The 17,406-nt window shown below is 54.2% G+C and overlaps 5 protein-coding genes across 5 annotated transcripts; 1 reads left to right on the top strand and 4 right to left on the bottom strand.

Annotated features, from left to right (window-relative positions):
- Positions 1-193: 193 nt before the first annotated feature.
- On the bottom strand, positions 194-1,954 carry CONPUDRAFT_127453 (pyridoxal phosphate-dependent enzyme beta subunit). The gene is made up of 8 exons (XM_007772827.1): positions 1,819-1,954; positions 1,630-1,767; positions 1,537-1,568; positions 1,443-1,484; positions 1,290-1,377; positions 962-1,230; positions 599-912; positions 194-545 (listed from the first exon to the last, which is right to left on the bottom strand). Exons 1-8 carry the CDS (start codon positions 1,922-1,924, stop codon positions 404-406), a joined length of 1,131 nt encoding a protein of 376 aa, XP_007771017.1. The 5' UTR covers positions 1,925-1,954; the 3' UTR covers positions 194-403.
- A 1,958-nt stretch (positions 1,955-3,912) lies between these two features.
- On the bottom strand, positions 3,913-4,710 carry CONPUDRAFT_59673 (uncharacterized protein; the record flags this gene model as incomplete). Its single annotated transcript, XM_007772274.1, has 2 exons — positions 3,913-4,182; positions 4,297-4,710. Coding segments are annotated over 2 exons (684 nt in total), but the record flags the coding sequence as incomplete, so codon positions are not given.
- Positions 4,711-8,649: 3,939 nt separating this feature from the next.
- Positions 8,650-9,499, bottom strand: CONPUDRAFT_59509 (uncharacterized protein; the record flags this gene model as incomplete). Its single annotated transcript, XM_007772265.1, has 5 exons — positions 8,650-8,773; positions 8,831-8,930; positions 9,019-9,052; positions 9,156-9,235; positions 9,325-9,499. 5 exons carry the CDS (start codon positions 9,497-9,499, stop codon positions 8,650-8,652), a joined length of 513 nt encoding a protein of 170 aa, XP_007770455.1.
- Positions 9,500-11,587: 2,088 nt separating this feature from the next.
- CONPUDRAFT_138501 (uncharacterized protein) lies at positions 11,588-15,724 on the top strand. The gene is made up of 5 exons (XM_007772826.1): positions 11,588-11,786; positions 11,848-11,980; positions 12,039-13,715; positions 13,806-14,914; positions 14,977-15,724. Exons 1-5 carry the CDS (start codon positions 11,643-11,645, stop codon positions 15,097-15,099), a joined length of 3,186 nt encoding a protein of 1,061 aa, XP_007771016.1. The 5' UTR covers positions 11,588-11,642; the 3' UTR covers positions 15,100-15,724.
- Positions 15,725-15,958: 234 nt separating this feature from the next.
- On the bottom strand, positions 15,959-17,331 carry CONPUDRAFT_167124 (uncharacterized protein). The gene is made up of 4 exons (XM_007772825.1): positions 16,867-17,331; positions 16,552-16,761; positions 16,341-16,459; positions 15,959-16,269 (listed from the first exon to the last, which is right to left on the bottom strand). The coding sequence occupies exons 1-4, from the start codon at positions 16,946-16,948 to the stop codon at positions 16,153-16,155; spliced, it is 528 nt and encodes a 175-aa protein (XP_007771015.1). The 5' UTR covers positions 16,949-17,331; the 3' UTR covers positions 15,959-16,152.
- Between the last annotated feature and the right edge of the window lie 75 nt (positions 17,332-17,406).

Here is a 17,406-nt window from a genome sequence, read left to right as displayed (position 1 = left end):
TGTCATGCCTCGCAGATGATCAATCCATTCCTTCGTGAAGGAGTGATGCTGCAGGCAACAGAACAACACCTGCCTTTCCCGTGCATGGCGTTCCAGTACAACATTGCCAGCTTTCTCACGCGTGCCCTTACAATTGTTTCCTGGCTTCTCTTGCACACCCAGCTTCAGCAACTTTCCCAAGAGTTATTCTTGACGAGGTCACAAGAAGAGTTCTATTTGCACACGAATCAGATAACAAAGACCATGATGCTTGTATATGTGGAGAGAAGAATGTGCTGATCGTAACGCGAGTGGAGGATACTTATTAATGAATAACAAAAGATGAAACCAAGTGAAGATGCGTGATAGAGTCCGAGCAGAAACCAAGAAATGTGATACAATGAGCCCTCACAAAGATCGTCCTCTACAGATTAGGACGGACAACGGAAAGGGCAGGAGTTTCTGATTTCGAAGCCAGAACTTGGGAAATGACACTGGCCAGAGGGCGGGCCTCAGCGTGCATTGTCATATCGAGGAACCAATCTTTGCTCATGTAGTTACGGATACTGCAGATTGTGAGTCAGTCAGATATGGAGCAAACCAGCTTCGTGGAACGTACCCATCAGCAAGAAGCACGACGACATTCTTGCCCTTCGCTTCAGCGAAAGGTCGACCCTCCTCAGACTTCAGCCACTTCAGGGCACCGGCGAGGGCTGCACCACTGCTACCGCCAACCAACAGACCCTCGCTACGCATGATGCGCTGGACAGCCGGGAACGCTTCTGCGTCTGTTGTCTTGACCCAGCTATCAACCACGCCAGGCTCCCGGGAAAGAACATCAGGTACGAAGTCGTAGCCAATGCCCTCCACAACGTAAGCAGAACCCTCGCCCGCATTGTTTAATTTACTAGGAAGCGCGAGAATGCTTCCAACCTATAGTAATCAGGTCAGATCCATCTACAAATATCATAGCTGAACTTACAGGGTCAACCCCGACGACGTGGCAGTTGGAGTTATGCGACTTCTTGAGGGCACGAGATATACCGGAGATTGTACCACCAGTCCCGGCACCCCCAATGAAGACATCGACCTTCTGCGTAGAGGGCCTCGCGGACGTGGACGGGGTGTTCGCAACAGCCTCGATGATCTCGGGGCCCGTGGTGAACTCGTGCGCCAGAGGGTTATTCACGTTGCGGTACTGGTCGAGAATGATACCATAAGGTATTTCACGTTGGAGTTTCTGCGCCACTCCTGCGATCGTTAAGGAATTCAGCCACGAGGCGTGCAGGCGCAGCAATAGGGGGCTCTACCTATGTGGCTCTCTGGAGAGTCCCAAGCGGCTGAGTCGGGCGTCCGAACCACCTCTGCACCTAGAGCACGCAAGAGGGCTTCTTTCTCCTGCAATAATGACGACTCCATTAGCGGCAATAGGTGGAGTAAAGATAATCAACAGATAAACGCACGAGTGACATCTTGTTGGGCATGGTTATGATAACTGCATATCCCTTATCTATAGTATTCAGCAACCGTTCTGCAGGTTCGCAGTTGAATGCATACCTTGATGGCACAGGCCATTGCGAGGCCAATACCTACAAACATGAACGACGTTAGCTAGATGAATTCTGGATAGGCAAATATGAATAGATGCACCTGTGTTGCCCGAGGTGGGCTCAATGACGACACTTTTCCCAGGAATGAGTTTGCCGTCGCGCTCAGCAGCGAGGACCATCGCCTTTGCGATTCGGTCTTTGACCGACCCTCCCGCCGATGTGTACTCAACCTTGGCGACTAGAAAAACGTGAGTCATGAATGTTAAATGATGCTAGAGATGACACGTACGAAGATTGCATTTGAGACCTTCCTGCTGAGCAATCCTGTCAAGTCTGATAAGAGGAGTGTTGCCGACAGCGTCGAGAGCGTTGTCAAGAATTTGGGGAGCGTTCATTCTGCGTGCGTGTGCTAGGGAACGAAACGGTTGGAAGAGTAAAGAGAGACAAGGTGTTTGTTGCAGTGAAAGGAGGAGGAGCAGGCAAACGCCGGGTTGAAGTAGTCCGCTGCCTCGGAAGCGGTTCGGATCTTCGCTGCCTCCCGAGCAGCGGGGTCTCGAGCTCGCCGGCAGACACGCATGGTTCCGTCGCTTTCAGTCTTCTTCACCACACCGCTACCGTCCCGTTAGCCGCTCGATGCAGAGTCATTCAGATAAATCATCTGATGTGACAAGACTATCTTTACCAATGCCACGCCATACTGGCGATATCTCGGGTGCGCTTCTAAGCTGCCTATTAGCACAGCACAAGACACCACACCTATTCACTCGAATGGACTAGTGTTTGGTGCTGAGGCTGAAACCACTCTATTCTTAAAACACTGGCAACAAGCTCTTTAGAGGTCTTTTATATTTCTCACTAACAATGGTCAGCACCTAGTGTCAGCACAGCTTAGCCGTTCGCAACCTCGTCAATCAAAACTTCGGCGTTCGATAGTGGCATCACATCTATGAGCATCTATGTATTGGTTACGGCCTGAACGGACTCGGTCGCATGGCCCGCGGTCGAGACGTCGAATGGTCTACGTTCCAGCCACGCGAACAACTCTCGGAATCAATTGCAGCTCTTAGACGAACGTCGACATGACCTGGGCTCGATGCTATGTCTCGCTCCGACGCGGCAGCTGCTTAGACTGGGTACTTTCCTCTCTTTTCCCTTTCAAAGACGCCTTCTATCGTAGGTTAGCGCCTACCCGTTCACTCCGTTGGCCCTTCAATAAGCGCGCTGGATGTGATCGTCTTAAGTGCCTATATGCTAACCTTAAACTGGACGCATTCGGTCATTTGGCCTTCGATCAATAACCACCCGGGGTGAGTACACTCTGCGGAAGTTGAAATGTTTCGCACTAGGGTCGAGCTCTTTCGGAAACGCCTCATCAACCCAAGAAAGTTTGGCCCTGGGAGGAGTGTAGATCTGTCTGTCGGGGTTCATTGTGTCAGAGAGAGGCTCTGCGTCACCATATCCACGCGAAGGCAATTCGTGTTGGGACATGGCAACAAAAAGAAAAGCTTTGAGGGAAAATCGAACTTCAAGATGGACTAACAAGGTGATACAGTTCGCGCGTACAACATGCTTGTTTATAGGACAGATACAAGGCCTATTACCCTTCGTGTGGTTACAGGTAAACTATTCTGTTACAAAGATCGCTCCTCAGCATACAAGTATCTGCTAAAAATGACAACTGGTTCATAGGCTCTGTCATCACTCGTTCCCACCTCCTCACGTCGCCTACCTCGTCCGCCAACTTTTCCATGGAGGGTGGCCCTTCAAGTGGGAAAGTCGGGGCGGTAGTTTCATGTCGTCTTCCTGACAACATATCTCTGTATAGTGGAATCTGGTCACTATGTTGCTCCCTAGTTCTCAGGTTAGGATAGTTGCCAATAGGTGCGTTCTTTCGATAGCCCCTGAGCAGAAACGCTGGTAGACTGGGGAAGCCCAGAGGCACTTTGACGTACTTGGAAGAAGCTACTTCGTGTACATCGAGGTCGATGAAAATGCCAAGAGCGAAGACATCGTCCATGAAAGATGCCTGGCGCCAGCTATTGACTCGGAAGGGAATATTCAGAACCTGAATCTGAGGCCCTTCCTGCGCATCAGGGATGCACATCGCCGGGGCAAGTATGAATGATGCGTCGAGTCCTTCAATTTTGGCTCGCCGTTCAGTCATGCTGAGGAGACTGCCGTATTCAGTCGACCTGTGTCTCTGTGCCTGAGTCCAGAAAAGCGGGATCAATGTAACGCATACGCGCAGACCTCTGCTTGTCAAGCTAAGGTCTAACCTGCGGCCGAGTCTGTGGTTGGCTCTCGGAATATCTGGACTGCCCAGGTAACTCTTCGGCGATGCTGGCAGACAGTTGGAGGCAGGGTGGCTGGCTTGTCGGCCGCTCCAGTTCAGGATAGATGGACTGCCTCCTGCCATCATAATGGCTTCTATGAGTCTGCAGAACGCACGGTCCTGACCTTCACCGTACGCAGTAATGATGGAGACATCGAAAACACCCATGAGAGAGTATGCCACGTCTTCGCCGCGAGTGACGTGTCTGTTTGCAGCCCACGCCATTCTCCTGTCAACATCCCATGCACCCGGTCTAAACGCGCGAATCCCAAAACGCCTTGTTTTGAGGTTGGGCAGGGGTATTTCCGTCACCTGAGCCACCTTTTTCATGAGAGTAGGGGCGTCGACGCGACCAGGATAAGAAGAGAACAGGGTAGGTTGCTTTAGCTGTGCCCTATAAATGTCCTTGTCGTTGAACGCATTTGTCAAAGGAACCCAATCGGTGTTGTAAAACCGTATCCTCTTTGGCGCAAGGAGCTCCTGCAAGGTCCATCCTCGGGTAAACCAGACGTCGTGTTCGAGATCTTCAAACGTATGCGTTTCACCGAGGTGAACGAGACAAACAGAAGATTTTTCATACCATCGGAACATCGAACGGATGCTTTCGTCCAGCTCCGAGCTACTTGTCTTGTCGATGCAGCAGGTATCAGCCCAGCCCAGCTCTATCCCGTATTCGTTTCTAGAGTGGTCCAGAAAATCCTCGAGCTTTTTCCTTCCAGAAGTAAGGGCCTTGTCATGCAAAATCCCTGTCTGCACGTCTGTGAACGAGATTTCTTCGTCGGACCACCTATGAGAAAGGATTGTATAGCGCACAACTTCGCGCGCAATCTTCACGACTCCATCAGGCATATCCCCGAATCCAAACCCTGCGATTGCCTCTTCAAGTTTTGGTCGATAAAGTTTCTTTACAGCATTCCTATCAAGGAAAACCAGTCGGCCACATTTGTCTCGTCGCAGTAGACGAATGGGAATGGAGTTGTTGATGAAATTCTCGAACTCCTCTCGAGCTATCCTTGCGCATTCTCTGAAAGCGGGCTTAGATGCAGGTCTTAAACATTGATATATGGAGTAAGACTCACTGGGGCAGTTTATCATAACGTGCATCCTCAAGGAGCTTGCCAAAATGCATATTGTAACTCATGTCGTCAATATCTTCCTCGTGGTGTGACTTGTTCTCGTCAGCGTAGTCTTCATCGACATTGTTAGGTGTAGAAGAAGAATTGTCCGCCAGTCTGGAGGGACCGGCTTCGTTGAAATGGACGCCGTTGTTAGAAGTGAATAAATTGGCTTCAGTAGCACCATTATTCTCGCTACTGAATCGGTTGACTGAACGGGAGAATTGTAGTCTTACGTTAGATATAAGAAAAACACAGATTAAAGGTATGAATGCACGCACGCTGGAAGACTTGGCTCAATTTATCGACTGTGACATTGCATCAAAGTGTTTAAGTAGGAGGGTAAAGCGCGGTTTGGATGTGGCATGTACTCACACTGGTGAAGGTAGCTCCAGACCTCGATGAAACCCCATTCGTGACCATCTTGATCGATGTCTTGAAGAAATCCGTCGACAATGCTGGTATCAACGTTTTTCAACTGGGATTTTGCCATAATTTTCATGTCTTCTATTGTCACGAAAGATACGTTAGGTATGCCCTCGTGAGTCTCGCTGTGCAATATGTTCACTGTGAAGGTGAGGTTCATTGCTTCAGTTAAATAAGAGACCAGATCGGAGACAAACTATGCTCACATTGGAAAAGCTGGTTCCAGAGGTCTTCCAAGTCGCACTCCTGACCGTCCATACCTCGGAGGACGTCATCGACAGTGTCAGGATGCACACATACCAACCGAGCTTTTGCAGCAACTCGCACATCCTCTATCGTCAAGACAGCTGCAGCGACGATACCGTCACATAAGTTAGCCAAACAGGGAAAAAGAGCAGCACAAGAGCAGCATCTACTTGCCTGGTCTATTGTGGTCTACGTTTGTGTTCCATGGAACGCCCTTCTTCTTTTTGATCGTAGCAAGTGCTTCACGTCGGAGAGCTTCACGCGTGAATGCTCGGTGGACTAAACAGAGCAGGAAAATGATCAGTTATCATCAAGCTGAACCCCATCTTTTGATTACATTACCTCGGTACGGGACTCCGCGCCATGTGCCATAATCTTCGATTTCGGCGCCAAATACACGTTCGGAAAGCGTTAGCACTTCAGCATCGAGGCCTTCGATCTCATCTTCAACAGGCATCTTGTGGCCTTTCAAGCGAGTATGATTATTTAGTGAGAATCTATGGATTCTTCTCTTACCCAGATTAGACTCGCTTAAGGGAGTTGATAACATACGACCTTTGCCTTTATCAATAACAGAGGGCTTTAAATCTGCAAAAGAAGCCAAGGAAGATGTTGACCACAACCATAGATGACAAAAAAAGATTCTCTCGTACCTTCCTTGGTGGATTTAGCTGAATCAATTGTGACGAGGCTTGACTGTGAACCTGCAAAGGGCCTATAAGAATTCTGAGGCCGCCGAGTGTCTTCAAGTTGGACTCAAAAGCTTCGTGTACGCACCATCATGAATTCTGGGAGAAAAAGAGGGCGATAAACCGTTCGCATGGGAGGTTTGGGCAAGCTCGCCGTACGGCTCTACGTCTGGGTGCTCGGCACCTGTGAGCGAGCTAGTGCTATCAATATTAATAGGTTACAAGAAGTCAGCAAGATCATCGCACCTTGGTCGCCTCGGCTGGAAACGTCCGCTGATGTTTCATTTGGCTGATGTAGCGGTTCCAGACCACTGTCATCGGCTTGTGCCAGCACTGGAAGTTGTTCGTTGCGCAATCATGAGCAAACAAGCAAGTTGGAAGGTAAAATGTCAGACCTTGACTAGCATCGAGTAAGGAATTCGGAGTTGTCTCAGTCTGTCTTGAGGCTCCTTGAAGTGAAGAAGTTTCACAGTCTTCGTCTGATCTATGTCTGGGGGCTTTGATTTCGGTGACAGCACCTGAGGCTGCAAAGGTAATTATTGGTTATTGATGAATATCGATGAACAATTAATCATCAATACACCTAATGTCGTATTTCTCGCACCTTTATCGGGCGTGATTGAACTACTTCTTGTGGGTATCACTGCAATTTCAAGTCCAGTATCTCCGAAAGTCGCTAGGTCTGCCCCGTTACCAATGGTGATTATAGTAAGCAATGATGTGCAAGACGTGAAAGCGACAAAATCGTCTCGCGCACCTTGTCCAGTCTGAGCCTTAACATAAGGTTCAGAAGACGAGTTTGCTCCTACACCTCCAGCGTCAAAATTCGTCGAAGCTGCGAAATGGTGAGAAAAACCTGAAGAAAAGAGGCACAGATAGCAAGCCTCTTCATACCTTGAACATTGTCACGATGTAGCAGGCTGCTGGGCGGTGAAGCGTTCGGGCTTTGAGGTTGCGCCGATTTGTTGCGTTGGCGTTGTAGTAGTGTCTTTAGACCCCTGAACTTATTAGAAGGCATGACTTGGTTTCACCGAATGCAGCACCATCCGTAGTAATGGTAACGCATTTATATGGCTGAGGCCATCCGTACATGAGGTCGTAGCATCCGACATTTCTTCAGAAGGTACAGCACCTGTTTGGCACCGGCACGCATAGCTCTGAAGCCCCGAACTTCGAAAAAATGCAAAAATGAGGGTCCTAGACTGCGGCATGCGATGCTATGAACAAGCACGGGTAGATAGAAGCGCGTTCATAAGACATTCATTTCGCTCTGGGGCCCTACCGTTCGCGGGATCTGGAATGAGGCATTCTCCACGTTTACGAAACGCTTCGTCCCCTTGACCCTGATAATAGTACACCCTAGTTCTATTCCCATTTGGTTTCGCGGAAGGTTCTCAGCGGTCATCGCAGCCGGCGGTGACTGGGTAACAGTTAACTCTCATTATTGGCCAACACGTTTGAGCGTCGTGGCACACGGTTTAATCCGAACAGAACCACATGGTTCTAGTACTAATAGAGAAACAAGGGTGGAAATGATAGGGCGGAAATGAGCCAGGAGACACAGCAGCAGACGAATTAAAGACACACTCAGAGGACGGGCGCTCGGTGCCTTCAAGCTAAGGTTCAATGGAAATCGAGGGCGAAACTTATATTCAAGCTTCAGTTGAGGCTCAGCTACCGGCGCTGTGAGTCTCCGATAGTGATGCTCCAACTGCCGTCAGCCTTTCATTGCACTGAATGTGAAAGGATACTCCCATTCTTCGGATACTTGGTGAGTGGAGCCGGTCTGATCACTGCAAAAAGCTGCAGCATTTCTGCTTGGAGATTATCATTCATACTTTGCAAACCTCCGCTGCTGTGAGAGTCAAAGCGTGGTTTGGTGGCTTCCATTTCTCGGTGCTCAGCCATGGCACCTTGTTTACAGGCGTGGTACCTTCGCCTATAATGTTTAGTCTTAGTGAGTGAGAGACTGATGAACGGTAATGGAGTAGAAACATAGGAGCTCGGCGAGCTCAGGTATGCAAGCACGTATGACTTTGAATAGCTACCTGGAAGCGATGACTCGTTGAAAGGAGGCTGAGCCACTCTGATCGGATCTGACCCATACGCACGCGTGCTACTTCGAACTGGACAATCAAAGGCTTGAAGAAGATATACATTCAAGCATTCATTGGTCGAGGTTCCAAGTAGGTAACGCTGCGCTGCACCACCGTTTTAATTGCTTTATTACGGCCACCAATGAGCTTTAATCTGCCTGCAAATGACTGAAATGGCCATTTCTGTACCCCACACAACACCAGTCTCACGGAGGCTTACGCTGTATCCTTGTTTTTCTTCTTTAATATGGAGTCATTGATAGGCCAGCGCCTGCACATCCACGTCGCCAGCTCCGTATGATCACGAAGGGCGTCGCCGGTGTTGGGGTGGATGAGCACGCTGCGAGTCCAGGCATAATCGAGATTGGCTGCACAGCGTACGGGGAGAGCGGGGAACTCACTCGCAGGGTCCCCGGTGTACCGCAAGCCCGAAAACAGCGCCCCTGTCTGATGCGGGCTGAGCGTGTCCACCTCGAACATCGCGGTCGTGTGCGGTCCTATGATATGATACGGGAATGCATATGCGCATGGCTCGGTTCTCAGCGAAAGGACCGCCGTCGGAACGTGTTACGTTACGTTACTCACCGACAGGTCTATCCCAGAACTGGTACACGGGAAGCTGCGCATCCGCGGGCATTCAAATATCCAAAGTTTAAAACATGTATGTTTAAGTACGAGTTTTTCTCTCACTCGTTTTGATATGTCGAACGTCTCTCACTCACCTCTGGGAACTCCCGGCGGATGCGCTCGTACAGCTCCTTGGCGTACGTCGACTCCTCGGGACTGGAGGGCACGTAGTAAACTGCGGGCATCGGGAAGTTGGGAATGGTAAATTAGCATCCAATGAGATGTCGGTTCACGGTATTGGTCGTTCCGACGCCAAGCACTCACTGTGAAAGTCAAACCGACACGCACTGGGATCGAATTCCTTCGGAAACTCGTCGTACGCGCTCGAGAGCTCGCTGCTCCCAGGAGGGTTGTGCACTGTCAGCCCGTCGGGGTTCAGCGTGCTGGGCAGCGGCTCTGCGTCTTCGTACCCACGCAAGGGCGAATCCCACTGGGGCATGGCGACGGTGAACCTTGTTATTGTAATGCCAGATGCTTGGTCTAGTATTTAGACTTTGAGAGAGGGCGCGCCGCGGCGGGCGAGGGGTAAATAGTAGGGTGCAAGGAAGATGTGGACATCGATGCTGATAAGACTTGAGCTTGTAGGCATGCGGCATAGGATGTCGAATGGCGTCTGGAAAGAGGCCGACGAGTGTCACTTGATCAGGTGGTAGTTGTCTGGAAAATGCTAAGCCGAATCTCGAGCTGTCTCGAGAAGCAATGAGCTCGCAAGAAAGCTTTCAAGGCCGGTGATTGGCACGCTGCTGGCACGCTATGGGCCTCTCACGTCAGGCGGGGGCGCAGCTGTCACCGGACCTAGCGGCATTTTTGACCACTCGAAGCTAATCGCAGGATAACGCGAGCGTAAGCAATATAAAAGTGACGCACAATCTTGTCGTTCATGAACCTCGTAGCTGCACTTACTGTATCAGATTAAGTGACACGGGGGGAACCGATCTGCTGAGGCTCGCGGTACGAGGCACCATGATCCAGGCACCGGTGGTCATCTAGGTTAGTGCGCTCGTCGGGATCGCGACTCTGCATGGCATGAGGTGACATGGCAGGGATCCTCGGTCCCGCACGATCACAAGAGATCACAAGTCGCTCGGCTGCTGATCTGCATGAGACCCAAGGCTGTTCCTCCGTGTGATAGGTCATGATATGATCTGGTGATCTCGCGGAAGCCTTGAAAGCGTATGATGTGTGTGTGTGTGTGTTGGAGCACATAAGCCTTTGAAGCTTTATCATAACTACTTACTGGGTTCAAGAAGTATAGGTTTGAATACTCGCGACTACGAGCGATCATGACGTTTTCGGTAAAGGCGTTCTGACACATCAGAAGCGCCGATGGCCGCCGCGACTGCCAACATCTTTTTAAACTTCGAACTCGGCGTCATGAGTCGGGAAAAGTCGTTGGGATACTCGGCGGGATGCGCCGCTAGCGGTACCCTGCGGCACCGATGTCGAGAAGAGCGTTGAGACCTCGGATATGCGAGTGGGTGAGGGACCTCGAGCAAGTGGAGCGCCAGAGGATGTGCTGAGAAAATAGTAGCTGACCAAAGATTTGATGATTGTTGGAAAGACCACAAGAAGGGGATCTCGACACTCCGGCGGCTCAGAATGTCTGGATTTACTTTTCTTTGGAGAAGCGGAAGTGTGGTGGCGGTTGCATCTCCCTGCTTGGACTCACCATCAAATGATGGATGCTGTATCGTATACATTGCTCACAGCTGATGAGAGAAGCCTCCTCGTTCCTGGCCTGAGAAAAAAAGGTTTCAAAGACAGCCATGTCACAACCCTCAGCGCTAGAGCAACCGCAGGTAACCGGCGGGTGGTAGCGAGGAGGGGATGAACAAGCTGCTACAAGTCTCAGACACCGACAGGACGGGCTGAAAAGTTTAGTGTGTCTGAAACGCGAAGAACGGCAAACGGAATTCTCCATGAGGATTTGTTGAGTGTGAAGCGCTGGGGCAAACAACTTTTATTTGGCCGTGGCGAACGCTGTGTTCCTTCCCCTCCCCTTCCTCCGAGTCCCCGAGATCACGGTCAGCGTTGAGCATAAACACATTGGCAACGTCGACAGGCATATAGAGTGCGGGGAGATCCACGCGAGGTCTGAACAAGTGTCAAGGAAACGGGTTAGCGAGCCAGAAAGCTTCAATCGAGCACTGCATTGGGAGTGAGTTGGGCTGGTGGGCCCTTTGGTTGGCTTCTTGCAGGCTTACCTCCACTCAAAATTGCTACACGTCGCGTTCGCTGTGACAGACGACGGCGACGCAGGCCCACACACTCATTAACAGCTCATGAAGGCAGCGAACCGTACAGGATGGGGAGGCAAGCATCAGTCGGATGAGCCAACTTTGGACAGCCATCAAATCCGTACTGTCCCTCAGACTCGGGCTCTCTCACCCACCTTTGTCTCTCCGCGCGCTGCTCCAAAGCCCCCCTCACTGCGAGCCAACGCATCCAGCGCACTCAGATCCGTCTTCAGAGGACGCACTGTCCCCCGCTCCCCCTCCGCCACCTCCCTCCACTCCTCCTACTCCACATCCAATCTCTCCAACACCGACAGTCTCCACCCACCCCCACACCCCTTCTCCCCCATGCCCCCCGCTCAGACACCCAACACCGACCACCTCGACGACGAGGGAGAGTGCCCCGTCTGCCTCGAACCTCTCAGCTTCTCCTTCCGTCTCCCGGGCGAGAAGCCCCACGTCGTCCCAGAATGCGGCCACGCGCTCCACGAGGTCAGCATTCATTCCCACTCTTCATCTTATCTCACATCGCTCATGTCCCGTACCTGCATAGGCATGCTTTAGCGCAGTCTATGGCCCCCCGCCTGGTCAGCGCTCCACGGTGCCCCGAAAAGCAAATCTCGGCGTCTGCGGCGTCTGCCGTCGTCCAATGAAGATCGGCGACGGCGATTCGAGCAAGACCAACAGTGCGTACTATCTCTCACCCGACATCGCCTCGCCCTCTCACCTATACTCTCTGTCCAGAGCTCGCCGCTCTCACAGGCATGGGCGATCCCCACGCCCCGAATATGTTCCCAGGCCGCGAGGCGGGTGGCTCGCGCAGTGCGGCCGCCAGGGGCAGCCCCGCCCCCGGCTACAACCAGCCGTACAACCCCAATGACGACGACCCCCTCGATCACCATGCCATGTCCGTCAAATCCGGCCAGGGGAGCGAAGGATCGTCATACGTTGTCGCACCTCATATCCAAGTCCGCCCCGAATTCAGCTCCCTCACCCGCACCAACGACAGCACCCAGCCGCTCACCTGCATTGTCGTAGTCGAGCTTCCCGCCCGGCGAAGCAATGCCACCCCGACGCCCACCTCCCCGGCCGAGCCACCTTTGTCGAGAAATGGGACTGGACTCCGGAGGCATGATACGGAGCGTTCGAACGCCGCCAGCACGTCGAGCAATTTCTCGTCGATGGAGGGATATGCGAGAGGCTACACCGAGAAGGCGAACTACGACCCAAGTCCGCCAAATTGGCAGCCGCAAAAAGAGGCCGAGTCGCCTCGTTACGAAGACGACTCGCCCTTTGCGGCCATCGTCGACGATTTGCGGGCCCGCATCATGGACTGGAAAGGGCATGCGCTCGCTGGCCTGGGCCCGCTGATGATGTATGACCTTTTATCGGTCCGGCGGGACGCGCTCGTGCGTGAATTCTACGTGTACCTCTTCAAAGAGGCTATCATCTGCGTTGTTGAAGAGAAGAAGCGGTCGTTGGGACGGTTCCTTCCTTCGCCTGGGTCGCAGGACCTGCCTTCTACGCAGGCTCAGGCTAAGGGGGTCCTACGATTGAAGGGGCGGATCTATGTGCGGCACATCAAGCGGGTGACGGCAAACTTTGCGGCGGGTGATATGAGCCTCACGATTGAGATGGAGGACGAGCGGCTGGACTCGTTCATTCTCGTGTTCAAGGACCGGGGCACGCTCGAGGCGTGGAAGAGCCAGATCCAGTCGCTTGTTGTATCGTTCCAGCACCAGCAACACCAGGCGCAATACCAACAACAGTCCCCACCGCCGTTCGACCTCGAGGAGTTTGGCGGCTCGAGCAAGGCCGCACGGGTGCTCAGCGGCAGCACGGCGACCACGGTCAGTACCGTCGACAGTCTCCTGCACCACTCCTCACGCTCGACTATGTCCTCGTCTACGTCGCACGGCTCAATGCCCTCACGGCAGATGATGCATCAGCAGCAGCAGCAACAGCACAAGCTCTCGCCGCTCGGCGAGGAGGACGTGCTGAGCTCGTACGAGTCGCCCGCGCTCGCGGTCACGCCGCACCTCGCGGGCGGCGGCGCGTCCAACTCGCTGCAGCCCCTCCCGCACGCGCCGCTCGACCTAATCCTCATCATCTCCCTGCCGCCGCCGAACGCGGCGCCGAGCACGGCCGCGCTCAAGGTGCGGGTGATCAAGACGTCGTTGGACTTTGTCGTGGCATCGTTGGGCCCCAAGGACCGCCTCAGCCTTGTGACGTTCGAGGTCGGCCAGGGCGGCCGCGTGCGGAAGACGCCGTTCCTGTCTTTGGGGCGGAACACGAGCCGGAACCGGCTATCCAAGTTCATTGATGAGATTGGGCAGACTGCGGAGGATAGTATGGATGACGAGTTCCTCGTTCGGGCGTCGAGGGAGGAGAAAACCGATGTTGTGACTGCGGTCAATCACGGTGAGTAGCTGTGCTTTTCTTATCTCTGCTGTTTGCTTGCGCCTATGCAGTCGGCTGACTGATTGATGTGTATTTTTGGCTCTGCTATAGCCCTTGATGTGGTGCTGCAGCGGAAAGCGCGCAATTCGGTGTCGGGCATGATTTTGGTCAGCGATGCTGCCGATAGCACGCGCCGTGCCCAGATGGATCTCGTCCTCGCCCGTGCGGAGGCGGCTAACATGCCTATTCACTCGTTCGGCTACGGCCGCTCGCACGATCCTGCCTCGCTGTGGCTGATGTCCAACCATACGAGCGGGACGTATACGTTCGTCAAGGACTGGTACGACTTGCGCGGCTGTCTCGCGGGCTGCATTGGCGGGATGATGTCCATTGGCTTGCTCAACATGAAGCTGCACATGAAGATCGTCGACAACAACCGCTTCCGGATCCGTAAGGTGTCCGGCGGCCCCTCTTCGATTCTCGCGACGGACGGGCACCACGTGGACGTGGACGTGGGCGAGCTGCGGTACGGCGAGTGCAAGGAGATGCTGATCGAGCTCGAGCTGGACAACACCGAGGCGCGACGGCTGCAGCAGGCGCGGGGTGAGAACCGCGCGTTGAACGCGACGGACCAGTACGTGCAGAGCCTCGGGCTCGACGCGCTCACGATCGACGACCCGACGGACCTGATGGACGGTCTCGTGGACCGGATGATCGACGAAGTGCCCGTGTTCGAGGTCGACGGCGCGTACCACGACCCCGCAGCGGGCAAGCACGTCTCGCGGCTCGCGCACCCCGTCCTGCTCACCATCACACTGCTCCCCGCGCCGTCGTCGGGCACGGCGTCGCCACGTCCGCCCGGGAAGCCGTCGGACTCGGTCATCGTGCGCCGGCGGATGGAGCTGCTCGCGTCGGACATGGTCACGCGCGCGCTGGTGCTCGTGTCGCGCAAGAACTACGCGCAGGCGCAGAAGATTCTGAGCGAGACGAAGCGGATTCTGCATACCGTGTTGCAGACGGTGTCCAAGAGCCTGCCGCCGCCGCCGCAGGGCGGCGCGGGCGCGGGCGCGGCGACGATGCGGAACCGCAAGGAGACACTGGCGCTCGCGGCTGTGCGTGCGTTGCAGGCGATTTTGCAGGATTTGCAGCTGCTCGCGGAGGCGCTTGAGGAGAATGTGGATTTGTTTGCGCATGACCAGCGTAATTTCGGGGCGCAGCAGGTGGGCCTTTTTACTATGAATAAATGCTCGCGTTACCGAGCGCTGACATGGTGACGATATAGGCTATGATTCTGCGCGACCAGAAGAGCTGGAGCAACCGAAGCGCAACCGAGCGTCTGTTCTGGACGATGGACAATTCGATCGAGCTCTACACCCGCAGCGCCGATTGGGTAGGCCGGGATTAAGACACTTGGCCTCCTTCCCCTGCTTTCTCGGCCAGCCTCCTCCACTCGTCCCCCTCCAGGCTTCGCTCATATCAATCTCGTATATCCCCTGCACGTATCTGCTATCCACCTTTCTCCTTGTCTCTCTTGTCTCTCTTCCTTGTGGTCACCCGGCTGCCTGTCGATCTGATTCCCCGTCTTAATATTCCTCGAACGGGCGAGCGAGCGTGGCAGCACGCTCTGCTCTCTCACCGGCGTTCTTATTATTCTGGTTCGGATCGGTTCTCTTCTGTTTTTTTTGTTGGTGGCATATCGATTACCCAGTTACCCTCGTTGCATGTTGACTCCCCCGCTGTGCATCTGGATGGATCGGCCTTGTTGGCCCCTCATTACTTTTTGTTGCCTTGTTCTTTGTTATTTTTTTCTTTATATTATTCCTCGTCTCTTGTCTCTTGTCCCTTTCCTCCTTTTGATCCCCCGCACTGTGTTCTCCCTCTCTCGGTCCTTCTCGCATCGTCTTCGTCACTCACACATCCACCCACCCACCCACCACATATCTGTCCCCCTTGTTCTCCCCCCTCTCGTTTTTCTCTCCGCTGCGATTTTCTGTTATTTTTGTAGAATAGGAAAATACCATAGACTCGACACCCCACACTTCCTGTTGGCATTGTCATTTTTCGGTGGCAGGTCGACGACGACCCGCGTTGGCTTCGTTCGTTTCGCATTCGATGGCCAGTGGCCATATCCCGGATCTCCCATCCCATCCCGTATAGTATCGATATCCACACACGGCGTCTCGGCAGGAGTGTAGTGTAATTATTATCTATGCGACCATATGCAAAAACATTATGATTCATTACGCTTTTTGTCTGTCTGTCTGTTTGGTTGCTTGGAGTGGGCGTGGGGTGTGAATGATTTTATTGGATGGTTAACTGAGGGTATGTATATATGGTGATGCATGAGGCGGGTGTGGGTAGGCAGATGGGGGGATGTGCGAGTACATACGGATAAATTACAGGCGGGTGCTATGCGATGCGATGAGGAAGCTGGAAGAGAAAAAGGCAGGGTGGATTTCTACTCGTAGCCTAGCCGTTGGCGTTCCTGCCGATTTCGCTCGAGCCGGGTCACCTTGTCTTCCGTGTCAGTCAAGAGGTCGTCCCAGGCGACGAAGAGCTCCGATAACGCGTCGACCTGGTAGTTAGATATGGCGATCAGTTCGTTGGGCTAGTTCTGGAACCTTGGAAGGAAAGGTCACAACGTACATGGGTCGAATGCCGATCGACGAGCGCGGCAATACGCTGCTCGAGCGACGCCGCGAGCTCGACGTCCTCCTCGTGCGCCGTGATCAGCGCCTCCAGCCGCGGCTCGAGCGCTTTATAGTCTGTCCGATGCACCTCACGCGTCAGCTTCCCCCGTCGCAACGCCCGGCCCAGATGCACCGAGCAGGGTGAGGGGAGGGGAGAACGGACGCACCCGCGAGCTTGCCGGCGCCGGTGACGCCCTTGGCCTCGAGCGCCTCGATCTCGCGCATGTCGCGGTCCGCGGCGCGCACGTCGGGCTCCATGTCGGCGAGGAACGCGTCGAGCTCCTCGGGCGCCATGCTCTCGTACCCGGCTGCTGCGGCCGACGGGAGTGTGCCCGAGAGCGCGAAGGCGGGCGTGAGCAGTTCGGCGTGTGCGTCGTCTGTGCGTTGTTGCGATTTGCGATTTGTGATTCGCGATATATGAGGGTTCGTCGTCAGCACGGCGAGCAATACAAAGAGAGAGGGATGCAGAGATGCACACGCACACTGAGCAATAAACTTCCTCAGCCCATCATGCACGTCCGCCAGCGTACCCAGCTTACGCTGCACGTCCGACGCCCGGCGCATCAGCGTGTCGCCCGGCGGGAGCAGGTCCTCAGGCCCTCCCAGCCCCAGCCCCACTCCACCCGCTCTTCTTCTTGCTCCCCCTCCCGCATCGACCGTCCCCGCGCGCGCCTTCGTCGCAGGCGGCCGCGCCCGCACCTTGCGCTCCGCACTCTGAAACGCACCCGGCACACCGACAATGAGCGCCTCGAGCCACCTAAGCCGCAGCTCGAGCGCGAGCTGCGGATCGATGTGCAGCGGCGGTGGGGGCGGCTTTCGGTCGCCATCAGCCGCGGTTGTGGTGCGAGCGGGCGGAGGCGCATTGAGCGCCGCGCTCGTCTCGGCAGCGGGCGGGAGCTCGGCTAGCGCATCGAGGCTGGGCGTGGGTGCGGCGCTGAGATCGGTGGGGGAGGCGGTGGCAGAGATGTCGTCGAGGGTGTCGAGGGTGGCGTCCATGGGGTTGAACGACGCCTGCGGGTCGT

The sequence above is a fragment of the Coniophora puteana genome, assembly GCF_000271625.1.
Source record: "Coniophora puteana RWD-64-598 SS2 unplaced genomic scaffold CONPUscaffold_9, whole genome shotgun sequence".
Taxonomy (NCBI): domain Eukaryota; kingdom Fungi; phylum Basidiomycota; class Agaricomycetes; order Boletales; family Coniophoraceae; genus Coniophora; species Coniophora puteana.
This window is presented reverse-complemented; position numbering and strand designations above follow the sequence as displayed.

Coding starts and splice junctions, on each gene's coding strand:
- CONPUDRAFT_127453 (XM_007772827.1), bottom strand. CDS start 1,924: ATGAACGCTCCCCAAATTCTTGACAACGCTCTCGACGCTGTCGGCAAC. Junction 1,485..1,536: donor CAATGGCCTGTGCCATCAAG/GTATGCATTCAA, acceptor ACTATAGATAAG/GGATATGCAGTTATCATAAC. Junction 1,231..1,289: donor CTCTCCAGAGAGCCACATAG/GTAGAGCCCCCT, acceptor TAACGATCGCAG/GAGTGGCGCAGAAACTCCAA.
- CONPUDRAFT_138501 (XM_007772826.1), top strand. CDS start 11,643: ATGCCCCCCGCTCAGACACCCAACACCGACCACCTCGACGACGAGGGA. Junction 11,787..11,847: donor GCGGCCACGCGCTCCACGAG/GTCAGCATTCAT, acceptor GTACCTGCATAG/GCATGCTTTAGCGCAGTCTA. Junction 11,981..12,038: donor CGATTCGAGCAAGACCAACA/GTGCGTACTATC, acceptor CTCTCTGTCCAG/AGCTCGCCGCTCTCACAGGC.
- CONPUDRAFT_167124 (XM_007772825.1), bottom strand. CDS start 16,948: ATGCGCCGGGCGTCGGACGTGCAGCGTAAGCTGGGTACGCTGGCGGAC. Junction 16,762..16,866: donor GAGGAAGTTTATTGCTCAGT/GTGCGTGTGCAT, acceptor AACAACGCACAG/ACGACGCACACGCCGAACTG. Junction 16,460..16,551: donor CGGCGCCGGCAAGCTCGCGG/GTGCGTCCGTTC, acceptor TGCATCGGACAG/ACTATAAAGCGCTCGAGCCG.